The sequence below is a fragment of the Taurulus bubalis genome (genome assembly GCF_910589615.1).
Source record: "Taurulus bubalis genome assembly, chromosome: 19".
NCBI lineage: Eukaryota > Metazoa > Chordata > Actinopteri > Perciformes > Cottidae > Taurulus > Taurulus bubalis.
In genome coordinates this window covers 16546838-16563697 of record NC_136607.1, presented here as the reverse complement: position 1 = coordinate 16563697, position 16860 = coordinate 16546838, and the positions used below count along the sequence as shown (strand labels likewise).

Sequence of the window (16860 nt, the reverse complement as noted above, 5' to 3'; positions counted from 1 at the left end):
ATCCACTGTGTACCTGGGCTGACTCAGCAATTGAACACTCCTCAGTGAAATTATGGTGTAGTTTTGCAAATAAGAAAAATAGAAATTGAAGGCATTTTTGCTAAACACAAGCTGTCACTGGAACAGCCTGGAGGAGAGTGAAGGTGTGAAAATCCGTCCTCAGGGTCAGTCGTTCTTTCTCTCGGGGGCCGTCGGGAATCGGTTCATCGCCGGCGTTTGTGCAATGGAAAATATTTGTAATTAGCGCATCACTTTTTTTCAGATATAAAAAGTTCTTTGCAACTTTTATCAGAATAAAATTATTTATATTCTCTGGACATAAAGCAGTTCTTTGTGATTGTCAGACAGACTGCTGGGATAGCCTGTAATTAAGAGCATTCAATACCATGTCAAATGTGAATTAAATGGTTCAAATGGATGATTTTTTTCTATCATTGTTTTCACCCCACTGGAAAAAAAAAAGATGTGAACAGCATGTAAACTCAGATACTTGATTGAATGACAAACTTACAAACAACAAGGCAAATAACAGTCATATTTACTGCAAGGTTTACACTCAGTGTAATAAAATGCTCATTTGGAATAGTTGTAAATGTAATTTTTTTATGATTTATTGTAACTCCAAACAAAAATAATTTCTACAAAAAATACTCAAATAATGTCATATAATATTGATACGTGGTCGATATCATTTCTCTCTCTTTTAAACATCTGACAAGTTAAATTCTGTTAAATTCTGCTTCCTGAATACTGTGTGAAGATTAAATCTCGCTAAGTGTGGCAACAATCACTCATTCCTATAACAACCATAATAGTGACTAAATTTTTATTATTTGTAACCCCCTGGATATTATATAATATGTATAATCTCAGCGACTGTCAGTGGGCACATTAGATACAATGACTGAAGATATAATTTTAAAATAAAAATGCAGCAGGAATAGAATAAATGTAAAATCAAGTATCATCTTTTGAGAAGAAATGAAACCTGGTTAATATACTATGTAGGCCTCAGCTGAAGGATCGAACGCACATCTCGCCTCCTGACCCGTCCGTCGTGTTGCGTACTCTCACGAGTCTGACCACACACACACGCACACACACACACGCACACACATACACACACACACGCATGTTGGCCGTCAGTCAAACGGAGGTGAGATCCTTAACTCGACCAAGAAAAAGAAAAAAGAAAAAAGGTCCTTGTAGGTACAGCCATTCCCTTTTGAAGTGAAACATTGGTGACTTAAGTGTTTTGTTTATGCTTTTTGGTTTGATGCACATTGCTCCAGCTCAGGAATAAAGGGAACAGTGGTTGGTATGATTATTTTTTTTTCTTCCACCCCCCTTCGTCTGCATCTTTTTTCTCGGAGGCCACTCCCCTTTCTTCGCTGTACGTCCTTCTCACACCTGAGCACACACCCAGTATCATAACAGTCCTGTGAGGCGTGTGTGTGTGTGTGCGTGTGTGTATACATGTGTGTTTGTAAGAAGACTGGAGCTAGTTAGTGTCGTGTGAGTGAGTGTGTGTGTGCTTTTGCGAGTGCTAGGGTGTGTGGGTCCACGACTGGGGCGGCCCTACCCATTCTGGGTCAACCCCTCGCCTCGCGTACACACACATATACACACACTCTCCTTAGTCTGAGGGGGTTTTTTGTGGCTCAGTGTGTAGTTAACGTGGCCAGCAGGTGGGCTAGCAGAGTGCAGAGCAGCAGGGTGGCCGTGGTAAGGTGCAGGGAAGAGGCGGCGTTGCAATCCTTGCCCGACTCGCAGCGGGATTGTTGGCACAGTGCCCCTTTAAACTCGGGAGGACAGATGCACTTCTGGCTCTGGTAGCATGTTCCTCCGTTCTGGCACAGGAGCATCTCCTCGTCGCAAACGTTGGCTGTGAGCGGAGACGAAGGCAGACAGAAAGCGCAGCAGAGGGAGAAGTGGAAGAAAAGAGGGAGAGGGAAGGAATCACAGAGGAGAGGAGAATGAGAGAGAGAGGAGTTGGGAGTAAAGAGGGCACGGCAAAGTGACAGATGGAGAGGCAGTACGAGGATAGAGGGGGAGTAAAAAAAAAGGCATAGAGAAGAAAAAAAGATGTATGGTAAAGAGAAAGACAGGTGAGGGAAGATAAGGAAGAGCAATGTTAGAAAAAGCATGATGGGAAACAGAGACACAGGGGTAGAGGAGAAGAATTCAGGGCAGAAGGAACAAAGTAGAAAAGAAAGCAGAAGGAAGGAAAGGAAAGATAAATTCTCCAGTCTTTGCCTCGGGGACAACAACAGGTAACACCTGCCGTCTTTTTTTTTGTGCAGTTCCTTTTCGTTTTACTAGCGCCTGCACTTTCTCTTGGTCAAGTTAGAATCACTGTCTCAAACACAGCGGAAAAACCCACTGCATTTGTGATATTTGTTAAGTAATGATTGGAGGAACAAATGGCATCGTTAAAGCACTATAAAAGGCATTAGGAAAACCACAGAGGTAGTTGTACAGCGAAAGACACTTGGCCTACAAATGTACTGAGAGAAAATAAAGGGGAGGATCAGCCTTCCATGACAGGAAATAATTACACGAGCTAACGTGTTTTATTACACCGACGATAATTGGCTCGGTAGCATCGGAGTATTTGGAGTAAGACGCCAACTAGAACGTGGAGTAATGTGTCCCACATTGTAGTAAATAAACTCACAGTCAAAATACATGTATGTCTGTGGAGGTATAGTGTGTGTGTGTGTGTGTGTGTGTGTGTGTGTGTGTGTGTGTGTGATACTGAGGCCCCTTTACTATGGTAGCTGGTGGAGGAAGGTGATTCCCTGTAATGGGGTTAAGGAGTGACAGGGTCATCACTTAAAGGAGTAGCTGATGCTGCTAATGAGCTACATGATCTATTCCCCCCCGGAGTAAAGAGCACGTCGGGAGATGCACAGGCTACATCAGTGTTTTTCAACCTTTTTTGAGCCGCGGCACATTTTCTACAATAAAAAAATCCCGCGGCACACCAACAACCCAAAAAGTTACAGAACGTCACAGTATTCAGTGTTTCCCCTAGGTTTACAGCTTTAGGGGGGGGCGACTGACGGATATACTACATCGTGGCACCTCACAGTACTACAAAGTAATACTTCACAGTACTAGTGACTCCATCTGTGCTTTTATAAATAATAGAACATTGAAATCACTTTCAATTAAACCAGATTGCTCCATCAGACAAAAACAAATGTGTTATCACTTTGTTAGAAAAATGAAAATAAAGTTACATCCGTGCAAAAAATAACTAATATTTAGTTACAACTAAATAGCTTATTGTGGAAAACAACAAGCTGTTTTTTTGCAAAACAGAATGAGTGCAGATGTGTGAGCATAACGTTGTATCATTAATAGTGGCTGCAGTGAGCTGCTTTCCTCTACAACTCTTTTTAAAACGAGGTAGATTTGATACAGCCGTTCTCAATTCATGCTCCATGTTGAGCGACGCAACAGCAGAAAAGACAACCTCACGGAGATCTCATAAAGATCGGCTTTTGGCGAAATGACAAGAATCGGCGAGTCGTACATGCGCATGTGACCTATTAACGGCATACGGTAAAATCAGCATTTCCTCTTGCGCCCCACCTGTAATACGCCCCAGTTTGATAAATACTGACTTAAAGGAAACATAGTGTTCATTTATTTTAATGATGACCACAAAGTGAGCAGGCTTTGTCACTTGAGTGTGTTTTTCGGGCTTTTGGAAGAATATTTCCAGAGCCTCAGAAACGTCAGAAACGTCAATGATGGAGCGCCAGGCTGCAGCCTGTTGGATGTTTGTCTTGACCTACAAATACCTTAACTGTTGGGCTTTAAACATGAGAGCTCATAGCTTAAAATAGTGATAGCTTAAAGCAGCAAATCCCATTGTGAAAAGCACGCGACATATTTTTCGCCGCTCTCTCTGTCCACTGTGTGCTCTCCTGTGTGCATCGCATCGGGGCGGAAAGAGTTGTAGACGCGACCCAGAAATTACAAGCTGTCGTGTACGATCAATAACATACGGCCGTTTAGTTTGTTTAATAGCAGAACAAGGTGCAGACCTGTTCTATAGGAAACTACTAGGCCAGCCACTATATTGCAGGCTCAGACGCTCAACAATGGAAAATTATTTGCGGCAGCTAAATAATATTTTTTTGGACCAATTAAGTGAAATTGGAAATTTTCTCACGGCACACCTGACGATCTGTCACGGCACACTGGTGTGCCGCGGCACAGTGGTTGACAATCACTGGGCTACATAGAGTCAGCGGCACGGTGCACCCGCAAAGGTCCTGGAAACATACAACATTTGTTCATGGCTGGATTTGTCAGATATGAATCCGCAGAAGAATCTGCCTCCTTATACTCACAGTAGCAGCCTTGTTTCCAGTAGTATCCTGGCAGGCAGTCGTCACACTTGGCCCCCGTGGCACCGTCTTTGCACTGGCAGTAGCCTGTGCCGTTACATCGGTCATGAACCGAGCCCATCTGGTTGCAGTTACACTCTGGAGAGAGAGAAAAACAAAGAGATGGAGGCATTTAGAATAGGGATTTGACCAAGAGTTGAAAGAAGTTCAGCCAGATATGTGCGCATTTGTATTCAGACCACGGATCTGTTTTCGGTATTGATGCTTTTCAGAGCTGCAGTACTGTGAAAGGTGGAGTTTGAGCCCAAGATGCTGCAGAGATTCAGACCTGAAATGTAAGCTCTTTCCAGACATAATTATTCATGTTTTGCCCACCATGCACCACTTGGTGAAAAATATGTGTTTTTCTATAAAACTCACAGATAATGTGGTACATGTAATGGTGTCGGGACTAAAAACTACTGTGATGTAATAAAACACGTCCCACAGACCGTGAACAAACTGTCCCAAGGATTCTAAGAGGTTCAAAATTGGTGTTGGCTTCTTAAAAGCAGCACCTATCACAAAGCCTGCCATACTGGGAAGACAGATGTCCTACATCAGATTGTATCAGTATCAGTTTGGGAAACTAATAATATCTCAATGGGACTGCAAGTTATTTTTTATCACAGAATATCTCATTTCAAAGCCAGGTGGAATGCGTGTACATTGTGGCATTTTGAACAGGTGAGGGAGATGCGGACGGCTTTGTAATAATAATAATAAAACAAATTTAGGTTTTGTTAGTTGAAATTCGCATGATTCAAATGGCCTATAAATCCCCACAAACTAATATTTACTTTCAGAAACACCATGAGCTCTCCTCCCGACCAATCACAGCAACTTGTACTGCAATGCAAACTACTTATTGAGATTTATGTCAAATATGTCTGAGACAGATTTTAAGCCAGGGTTAGTAATCATGGGAAACTAGCTATAGAACGCTATATTTGAATAAATTATCCAATAGAAAAACCCAGGTCAGTGTTGCCAACTGTTTTCCAATGAAAGCAGCTGGCAGCCTGAGCTCCAGAAGTTTCTAAATCGAGCAAGAAAGTTGTCACACCTCCCTGCAAATGTTTATTATGAAAGTAAACATTTCATAATAAACATAAACATTATTTTCTATAGACTGAACTGATTTGATGGTCTTATTACAAATCTGTGGCAGCCACAAATATGTATTTTTTATTTTCACAGAGCAGTTGATTTATTGATTGTTGTCCCAGAAAGTTTAAAAAAATGTTTTTGAAGAAGATTACCAACCATCGCGTTAACACAAGATGACAGCGGAGTTGTCCTTTTACCCCCCTCGCATAAATTCCATAATAAGTGGTTATCATTACAAATGCATATATTTATAGAAGCTGACTGACGTCCCGATCAGTGGTTGCAGATCAGAGATGATAAAAAAAACTGCACAGCTGCGTATTTGCTTTGCATCTGTCAGTCGGTTGACCAGAGTTTCTCTCATGATCTGATGTAAGCCAGTAGCTTAAGCTAAACCCACGATCAAATTAACTCATTTATAATAAATTATAAAATATTCATAGAAATGAAACCCATTACGCAACCAAACGCCATGCGGTTGGTAGCCGTGTGTTTGTGGGTCATGTGCATTAATATTGGAATTGTATGTGCGCCACTGAGGGAATGCGTAGCTGTGCTAAAATGTCTGTGCAAACGTATTAATGCTTGAGGAGGCCGTTGTTTCTAGATGCCGGGTGTGAACTGATTTCTGTTGCCAGTGTGCTGGCAGAAGAGCTAATGGGGCCTTATTTGTGCTGACTCCAAGGCCTGATTGCGACCAAACCGCCACAAGTTTACACTCACAACCCCCTGCAGTCCACCTGCAGATGGATTACACCTGCACCAGAGTGTCTCTCCACAGCCATGCGCACAAACTGACCATCTATTAGGACATGGCCTTAATAAGACTGAGACTTAAAAAGAGTGAACGTGTATATCACTGTCTGCAAAGATGTAATAGATGTATTTGTTTGCAGTACAGTGATACATGTTTTATTGTTAGTTTTATTTTTGGGCTTTGCTCCTGAGCTCATTGGATTCAAAATGAGGTTTTAAATGTTGACTTTCAGCTTGAAGGGTGCTTGCAGGCGTTGGCATCAGTATTCGTCGAACAATGTTGGATTTGTAAACCATTTCTACACAGTACAGCACCTCCAGATGAAGGACAATGCTGCAGGGAAGTGAGCATAAACTCTCTAAATGCTGGGATGGGTTATACATTTTTGGGCCACGAACTTGCAGTGCAATAAAGTGTAAACACCACACTGAACTATTATCACCTTTAAAAAGTTGCTCTCAAAATTAGCGAATCATGTTTCTTTCCACTGATCTCTAGTTTAGTCTCCACCAACATGAAACATCAGTTTTTTAGCTGCTTCATGCACCACTATGTCCACCATCCCACCGCTAACCGTGTCTGTCTGCTGTCTGCTGCTGACCAGATGGTGTACAGTGGGTTTTTAGAGCTTCATTCCTGAAAACAGCTGCCTGCTGAGTCTGGAAACTATGCCGCCGAGAAAGGTGAGAGTGAACCAAAAAAAGTGACGTTTTTTTTCACTTCTCAGCTGACACTCATCTTGAATCTGACATATCTTTAATCCCATAGTAAGTGTATCTTTACATCTGTTACAGAGCCAACGCAAAAAAATGTGTTTCATAAAAGTTTCTGGAAAACAGCTGTATGGTTGAAAATATCTTTGATAATATTTAAAAAAAAATGTACTGTTTGCATCTATGGAAAAGTCCCTAACAGAGTACGCTGTTGTGGTAATCTTCACTTCTATTAAGTAGGTTTTGTATTTTAAAGCAACAACACCTTCTCTGTCAATCACACACACACACACGCGCACACACACACACACACACACACACACACACACACACACACTCCTTCCTCCCCCCTGCGGACTGACCGATGCAGACGCTCTCATCATCCAGTTCGGCAGAGGCGTTGCGGAAGTATCCCAGTCTGCAGTGTTGGCAGTTCTGGCCCCTGGTGTTGTGCTTGCAGCTGACGCATGTGACGATGTTCAGGTAGTCGATGTAGCTGCAGCGGTTGGAGTGGCCGTAGCACTCACAGTCTGAAAGGAGGAGACATGTTTTAAGTTTCTTTCCTGGAGGAAGATGATTATACATGCTCATGATGTCAAAGTCAATACTTTCCTGGGGTCGCATATTTTGTAAGCATGCTCATGGGATTCTTCCGTAACCGTTGGAAGTGATAAATGACTTGCATTAACAGATGTGTCTGCCGGCTTTGGTTTTAGACGTCTGTGCACAAATGAATGACTCTGAGTGTGTTTTATGACTCGTCTTTCTGACTCTATATTGGTTCAATAAAGACAGACCACTCCCTCTCCATTACTACACTCACAGGTTTGCTGAGTCTGCTTCACTGGGCTGCACTGATTACTGATGGGAATTCCACGATCCTGTGTGTGTGCGTGTGTGTACGTGCTTGTTTGTGTATATGTGTGCAGGCGTCTGAGTACAGGTGTGTTAAATGTGTCTGGGAATTTAATTGCATTATCCGATGAGTAGATTATAAGCTACAGAATCACAACCAAGGGAGTTTGAGGTGAGTGATACAGTACACTAGGTGTTTTCAGACTGCACCTGACACCATGGAATCAGTATGACACCACTTAACCTGATAGAAAACCTCCACTGCCTCTCCTCTCTTTCACTGTTTGTTCTTCATTTCCACAGTCCTAAACTCGCTTCCACAAGGCGCTGCACAATCGGAGCTCTTCATTAAATTTTCTCTTTGAAATTCATGAATTATCTGAGAGGATTTGATTGCAGGTTTTACTCTTCATGCTCATACGCTTGGTAAATTAAGACTTTATCCATATTTCACAACCTAAAACTAAAGTAAAAAAAGACGCTGCAGAAAATAGTGTAAGACCGTTTGTATAATTTTCCCACAGAGGGAGAAATGAAAGCCTGATATAATTTACTGTAGGATCTGCATTGTGCAGAGGGCTGCAGCAAGTGTTGCTCTACATTCTCACTATGATTATCTTGGCTGAGGCTGGTACCTAATTAAGGTTTTATTAAGCTTTAGAAGTTGCCTGCAATAGTGTGCTGCAAGGCATCACTGTCCTCTAAAGAGGCGTTTACCAGGCATGTTTATGCAAATACACATTTAAATGCACATTAAAAAGTCGGAGTTTAGCTGTTTAATCAGCCGTCACATTATTATTTTATTATTGTTTGGTTGATGATGCCAGCTGAAATATTAATGAGCTGGTTTAAAAGGAAACCAGCGACTGCAGCGCCATAAAGTGCCTCTCTCAGCACTGAGGAAAGCATGCTAGCGGTGGAGGAAGAACATCCTAATTAAATATAAATGGCCAATTACTCCACAGACTAGAGATGCAATGGGACATTGTTCCACAAAGCACGTTAGGAGTCAAGATGCTGCTTAATTTCTGTTTATCAATTGTGACTTGTTCGTGGTGAAAGATGGTTAAATTGAGAGAAAGTAAGAGAGCTGCCTGCATCAATGAGTCTTTGAAGTTGAAGGAATAATGGCACATTTTGATAACAAGCATCCTCTTTAAAATCAATAAACAGGTCAACAATGTCAATGACTGCGAATGTTTGATGGTTTTATATGAATTTAAAGTTGAAACACTTACCTTGATCATGCACAAAAAGCAAAAAATTTCAACCAAGAGGGAGTTGCATAGGGAAGAGAGTGAGCAAGATGAAAAACACAAGGCATGCAATGAAAGGAATTTCCCACAGGTTGCTGCTTGAAAAACAGCATCCACACTTAAGTAAAATGAGAGTTTACAATCGCTGATCTGAACCAAAGAACCAGAGGATTTAACCGAGCGCGAGTCTCCCGGTCTGTATTTTCAGACAAGGTCTCTTACCTCTGAAATCATCGTATATGATCCCATACAACTGTCTGGCCTGGGGCTCTCCTGAGATCAAGAGTTTCAGGAGCCCTTGAGGGATGAAGGAATCTTTGTTTAAGAGTTATCTCCACATCATCTACGGTGCTACAGCACTATACCTTCACACAGCCGGGGCAGGTATAGGTGGGCATCAGTACTACAGAGAGGTCCTATGGATTAGGTGGATGGGATTCCCACTAGATTCTACTTCAAAGGAGGGGGTTGCTTTGTTCTATAAAGCTGATATAATCTTCACCTAGTGCAGTGTTTCTTAACTGGAAGCACCGAACCCAAAAGTCATCCTGAAGATTTTATTAGAGTTTGGATACAAGGAACTACTGTTGTGTTGAAAAGAACACATTTTCAAAATGCTCCAAAAAGATTGACTTGTAAGTTAATGTCCTGACGTTGGAAACTCCCCAACACAAACTTTTGTGGTGAGAAAAGTAGCTGTTCTGGGGCTTTCCTTCGATTTGCTTCGCCAACCTCGTGTTTCCAATGTCATGGATGAACTCTCAAACTTTTACCACGACATGGACTACAAAAAAAATCAGTTTTAACATCTACACTTCCATGACAGATGGGCAAACTTCAAACTCTTCAAACTGAAATAAAAAACTCATAAGAAATGTTTGGCACGGTTTGTCTTGAAGATACTCTTATTTATATCTTTTTTTTTGTGGAAAATCATAGAGACCTATTAAACTTTACAGCCTAAAGTGACTACTATTCATAAAAATGTCAGTTTGTAGATTAAACCAAGAAAATCATGATTAACTTTGGGCTCAAATGATTAAAATCACCACATTTAATGGAGCTATAAATGCAATATTGTGTCACCTATTAATCTCATCAGGATAAATGTTGGATCCCAAATTGGCAAACAGTTATGAATCAATGTGCCATCTCAAAAACAATTCTACCTTTCCTTTTCGCACTTTCTCTTTCTCTCTCTTCTCTGTCGTCATCTTCTCTCCCAGAAGTGTGTTTCTGGGTCTCATGCCTCCCTCTTTCCCACTCAGGTTTGTGGTGCACTACAAAGGAGCAACAACTTGCAAATCAATCTATATTGATGTGGTGCAGATTATCTCAGGCTGTTTTACCTAACTAGAAAGAACGACGACTACTGAAAAGACAACAACATCCACTGATTTGTGAGAAACTGTTGATAATATAGATCCTATTCACACATAAAGTAATTGACAAAAGGATTAAGTATTCTTATGGGTATTTAGCAGAATACAATGTTCTCTTTTCTTTTAAAAGTATCAAACAATTGCCCTTACAATCTATACTCAGCTTAACAGACTTCAGGATATTTAAAACTAATTATTTTGAATGCAGAAAGAACATTGTGTCTTTCAAGAGCATTTTCAATGTCAAATTCATCTTCCTTCCTGCTACAGTTGGTACCAAATAAAGATTTTGCCTCATAGCGTATGTTGACTGACAGGGTATCACGAAGCTAGAGATACATTTAGATACATTTGTTGTTCCCAGTTTCTGTTTTCACTGTGAGCTATCACGTTTAATTCAAGACGAGAGTTTATGCATATTTGCTGCACCACAAATAATCTACAGGAACATTGCCACCACTAGATATAAAAGAGATACCACTCTTTATTTATGCTTGTGGTGAAATTGTGGCAAAAGTTTGTTTACTGCACATTTCCTTCACTACAAATACACTGCGGTATATAAAACTACAAGACTATTGCTACCACTACATATGAAAGATACCTTCCCGGTGACCAGATGAGGTTGTTGTTTTGTGGCCATCAGTCTCATGTCCGTGTCCCTCAGACATGTGGGAAACTGTCACACCACAATTATCGTAAACATAGCAAGCAAAAGCATCATATAAGGAAGATTTTATAAGCTCTTTTTTTCAGCAACCTAAATAAGCAATGCATATTTGTGTTTTTTCTCCTGTCCTTTTATTTGCTTGCTCTGATCTTGAGTCTGAGATGAAATATCTTGCCAAATTAAGCTGTGATATGTATCTATGTTTACCAACATACTACTGTGTTGCAGAATAGACACAAATACATGATATTTAAATCCTATTCTGCTGTTCAGTGGCCCATTTAATCACTTGGATTGGCCAAATTTAGCTTGTACCCACTGCATATTTATAGTATACTACTCCGGGTCAACAACAGTAAAAGGATATACCTTTATGCTTGTCCTCCCTTTTCTTCCCATGCCCAGATGAAATGGTTGTTTTGTGGCCATACGTCTCTTGTACGTGGCCATGAGTCTCTTGTACATGGCCATGAGCCTCTTGAACATGGCCATGAGTCTCTTGAACATGGCCATGAGTCTCTTGAACGTGGCCATGAGTCTCTTGTACATGGCTGTGAGTCACTTGTGCGTGGCCATGAGTCACTTGTTCGTGGCCGTGAGTCTTTTGTTCGTGGCCATGAGTCTCTTGTTTGTGGCCATGAGTCTTTTGTTCGTGGCCATGAGTCTCTTGTTTGTGGCCATGACTCTCTCTTACCTGGCCATGAGTCTCTTGAACTTGGCCATGAGTCTCTCTTACCTGGCCATGAGTCTCTTGTACCCGGCCATGAGTCACTTGAACGTGGCCATGAGCCTCTTGTACAGGGCCATGAGTCTCTTGTACTTGGAAATGAGTCTCTTGTACGTGGCCATGAGTCTCTTGAACGTGTCCATGCGTCTCTTGTACGTGGCCATGCGTCTCTTGTACAGGGCCATGCGTCTCTTGTACAGGGCCATGAGTCTCTTGTACATGGCCATGAGTCTCTTGAACGTGGCCATGAGTCTCTTGTTTGTGACCATGAGTATCTCGTATATGGCCATGAGTCTCGTGTTCGTATCCTTCAGATGTGTGGGAAACTGAAACACCACAATTGGGATTAAAATAAGAAGCAAAAACACATCAAACGGTACATTTGTAATGCTTTCTTCTTTTCTTCTAAACCAATAAATCATATCTATCTTTTAAAATACTTATTTAATAATTTAGCAGTATAACTGATTATCATGTCATTGCATAGACACATTTTGATTGTTGTTTTTGTTTTTTTTGGTGCAAGTTTATCTACTCTACATTTTCACTTCTACAATTTACTAGTTAGTTACAACCACTGCAGTTCATACAAAAATATACCTTCATCGTGTTCAAATTAGGTGGTTTCGTGGACATGAGTTTCATGTATGTATTCCTCAGACTTGTAGGAGGTAATTGACATAACAACCAAGACCATCTCATGAGGGAAATTGTATGTTTCCTTTGTTCAGAAACCTTAACAATTACACTATAATGCTATTAAGATTAAGATTCAAAACAGTAGCCTAACTTCTGGTCAAAGTTTAGCCTATTTACTGCATAGTACTATCACTACAAGCAAACTACAGTATACTTGCTACCACTACATACAAAAATACCTGTTGTTTCAGCTTTTCTGGTCTTATGCTCCTGTGCTTCCCTTTCTTCACCGTGTCCAGATGAGGTTCTTGTTTTGTGGCCATGATTCTCTTGCACGTGTTCATGATTCTCTTGTACGTGGCCATGAGTCTCTTGAACATGGCCATGATTCTCTTGCATGTGGCCATGAGTCTCTTGTATGTGGCCAGGAGTCTCTTGTGTGTGGCCATGGGTCTCTTGTACGTGGCCATGAGCCTCTTGAACGTGGCCATGGGTCTCTTGTACGTGGCCATGAGCTTCTTGAACGTGGCCATGGGTCTCTCTTACCTGGCCATGCGTCTCTTGTATGTGGCCAGGAGTCTCTTGTGCGTGACCATGGGTCTCTTGAACGTGGCCATGGGTCTCTCTTACCTGGCCATGAGTCTCTTGTATGTGGCCAGGAGTCTCTTGTGCGTGACCATGGGTCTCTTGTACATGGCCATGGGTCTCTTGTACGTGGCCATGGGTCTCTCTTACCTGACCATGAGTCTCTTGTGCGTGGCCGTGAGTCTCTTGTGCGTGGCCGTGAGTCTCTTGTGCGTGGCCAAGAATCTCTTGTGCGTGGCCAAGAGTCTCTTGTGCGTGGCCATGAGTCTCTTGTACTTGGCCATGAGTCTCTTGTACGTGGCCATGAGTCTCTTGTACTTGGCCATGAGTTTCTTGTGCGTGGCCATGAGTCTCTTGTACGTGGCCATAAGTCTCTTGTACCTTGCCGTGAATCTCTTGTGCATGGCCATGGGTCTCTTGAACGTGGCCATGCGTCTCATGTAACTGGCCATGAGTCTCTTGTGCGAGACCATGCGTCTCTCTTACCTGGCCATGAGTCTCTTGTGCGTGACCATGAGTCTCTTGTAAGTGGCCATGAGTCTCGTGTGCATGGCCATGGGTCTCTCTTACCTGGCCATGAGTCTCTTGTGCGTGGCCTTGAGTCTCTTGTACGTGGCCTTTAGTCTCTTGTACGTTGCCATGAGTCTCTTGTATGTGGCCATGAGTCTCTTGTATGTGGCCATGAGTCTCTTGTATGTGGCCACGAGTCTCGTGTGCATGGCCATGGGTCTCTCTTACCTGGCCATGAGTCTCTTGTGCGTGGCCATGAGTCTCTTGTGCGTGGCCATGAGTCTCTTGTGCGTGGCCATGAGTCTCTTGTGCGTGGCCTTTAGTCTCTTGTGCGTGGCCATGGGTCTCTCTTACCTGGCCACTAGTCTCTTGTGCGTGGCCATGAGTCTCTTGTGCGTGGCCTTTCGTCTCTTGTACGTGGCCATGAGTCTCTTGTGCGTGGCCTTTCGTCTCTTGTACGTGGCCATGAGTCTCTTGTGCATTGCCATGAGTTTCTTGTGCATGGCCATGAGTTTCTTGTGCATGGCCATGAGTCTCTTGAACATGGCCATGAGTCTCTTGTACGTGTCCCTCAGATGTGTGGGAAACTGAAACACCGCAATTATTGAAATAACAAGTAAAACATCTTTGCCTAAATGGCCAATAAACCACATTCATTTTGGAAACATATTACTCCTGTCTTTTCCTCTTCTTGCTGTTCTGCTTCAGTCACTCCATAATACATGTAGATGTTCATGTAAGGTATACAGGTCTATCTAATATTTAAAGTTCACCAAATGGCTATCATGGCACTCAAGAGGCACATTTTGCTCTATTTTCTGTTGTTTCTAGTGGTTGAGTTAACTTGCGGTAAAGATTTAACAACTGTGTGTTTTCTGCACGCAAAGATAACTTCGAACATAAAAGAGATACCTTTCTTTTCTTATTTCATTCAAACCACAATTGTTATGAAACCTACATGCAAAAAGCTATATTTCTACTGTTCAAAATCTTTTAGGTGACCATGTTTTGCTGTGAGCTGCCTAATTTAACTCATGGTTTACGTTTATCTACTGCACATTTCCATCAATTCAGTTACACTACAATCTATAACACTATAAGAACATTGCTACCACTACACAGAAAAGAGATACTTTTCCTTTCACCTTTTTTTTCTTCCCCGTGCTCAGATGAGGTTGTTTCATGGCCATGGGTCTTATGTATGTGTTCCTCAGACTTGGGGGGGACTGACACGCAACAATAGTCAGTGACATAACAAGCAAAAACATCCAGTGTTACACATTTTTTATGCTCTTTACTCAGCAACAGACCTTGAACAAGAAATACATTCTTTATCCATTTTGCATTTCATCCTGTCAGCCGGATAAATAATATGACACCACTATTGGTGCCAAAATTATGATTCAGCTCTATCGCTGATGTTGAGTGACAGACTACCATGTCAGTGAAGAGATGAATTTGCCGTTTGCAATTTTTAGGGCCCTAGTTGTTGTTCACTGTGAGCTGTCAAATTTAACTCATGATAAAAGTGTATTTACCGCGCCAAAAGTAAACTACAGTATATAAATCTACAATAATATTGCCACTACTACATATAATAGAGTAATACCTGTCATTTCAGTTTTTCTTTCTTTCTCCTCCTTCCCTTCCTCCCTGTGCTCGGATGAGGATGTTGTTTTATGGGATACTGACACACCACAATCATTATTGAGACAACAAGACATTGCATGAGGTATTATTACATGTTCTTTCCTAAGCAAACTGAACAATACAAGCTGTATAATGAGGCTGATACTGCAGTGGGTAAAGATTACTGACATCGTCTGCCTTTCTCTCCCTTCTCGTCTTCCTTCGAGACCTTGTTTTCCTTTTCTCTTTCTTTCTTTCTCTCTGTGTCAGATAGTGGATTGCCCCATCGGGGACCTCAGCCCAGGGCTTGGGAAAAAGCTTTGAGAGTCAGAGAGGCTTGAGAAACTCCTTCATCCCTACACTTTCATTCTGGTTTTGAAAAAAATGACATGCACTTCCCTTTATCTGAATGCCATGACATTTTCTGACTAGTCCATCTAACTCTTCGTTTGTTTCCTTTCATAATAGAACAAGATCTGTTCTGTTCTTATTTCTGCTCCTGTATTTGATATGAATATTTGTAGAATGCTATATACAGTAACATCTTCTCATGGGTGCAGCTCCTTATGTTGAGATTTAATGTTCTCTGTGGTGCACTCACACAATATCTCAAATCAATACGAGAGACAACCTAGAACACACATCCCATTTTTACTGCATTTTTAATTGTCTCTCGCTCAAGTTTTCTCTTTTTCTCTGTGTTTCACTTTCCCAGAGGGCTTTATGCCGTTCCCAGGATCCTTTGCTTCAAGATTTTAGGGCTACAAATGAAAGAATAGAAATGTGAAACTAGTTCAGTTAAAGGATTAAGCTCTCTCTTCCCTTTACCTTTCCATTTACTGCAACACAGGCACAATCCGTTAAATCACCACAGTCCTCCTCACATAAATAACCAATCAAATGAAGCGACCACACCATGTACGTCATTTAGGGACTAATGATCAACAGACCACAAGAGAATACAATGCTTCATGCATCCATCTGTGTTTCCCCTTGAGGGTTTTTTTGTACAGGCGATGTACATCTCCAGTTGTTCTTCTTCAGAGGGGGGTATCCTGCAAGCATTCTGCTCCCCTGCGGAGCGTCCCCCCTTCAGGCTATCTCCCGCCCACTCGCTCCCCTTCATCCCTTCCCATCCCTGGGGCTCCAGTGAGACAGGACGCCAACAGCTGTTCTCACAGCACCCTGGACCATATCACACAACTGGCATCATGCCATCACTACATCTCGTCAAAGTAACCCCTGCCTACCTCTGCTCATGTCCGACTCTGGGCCCCACTGGACCTGCTCTCTCACACATCTGTCACAGCTGCACACACACGTGCATACACGCAAAATGAAAAAAAAAACCTCTTTTGGGAGCATAAATGCATTTACTCTTAGTAACCTATGCTGCCTTGGAGGTAGGAGTGTTGTTGGCATTAATCTCAGTCAGCTCAGCCCGGACCGTCTGAATGGTACACCGAGTATTTAGGGTTCCTGCTGGCTCAACACTGACTGACAGAAGGAATCTGTGATTGTTGTATTTATATCTTGACACTCAATAGAATAATGCCGCTCCATGACATAGGATTTTGCTATCTCCTGCAGTAAATTGAGGTTAATGTCAAGGGGGATGTTTTGG

General features: G+C 42.0%; 1 protein-coding gene across 1 annotated transcript in view; it reads right to left on the bottom strand.

Moving 5' to 3' along the window:
• Positions 1-1661: 1661 nt before the first annotated feature.
• ntng2b (netrin g2b) overlaps positions 1662-16860 on the bottom strand; it is a gene marked incomplete at both ends in the record, with an annotated part of 54702 nt that continues 39503 nt past the window's right edge. The window contains 3 exons of the mRNA XM_079235326.1: positions 1662-1885; positions 4368-4502; positions 7346-7513. Of these exons, the coding sequence (XP_079091452.1) occupies positions 1662-1885; positions 4368-4502; positions 7346-7513 (527 nt within the window). The remainder of the gene's footprint in view (positions 1886-4367; positions 4503-7345; positions 7514-16860) is intronic.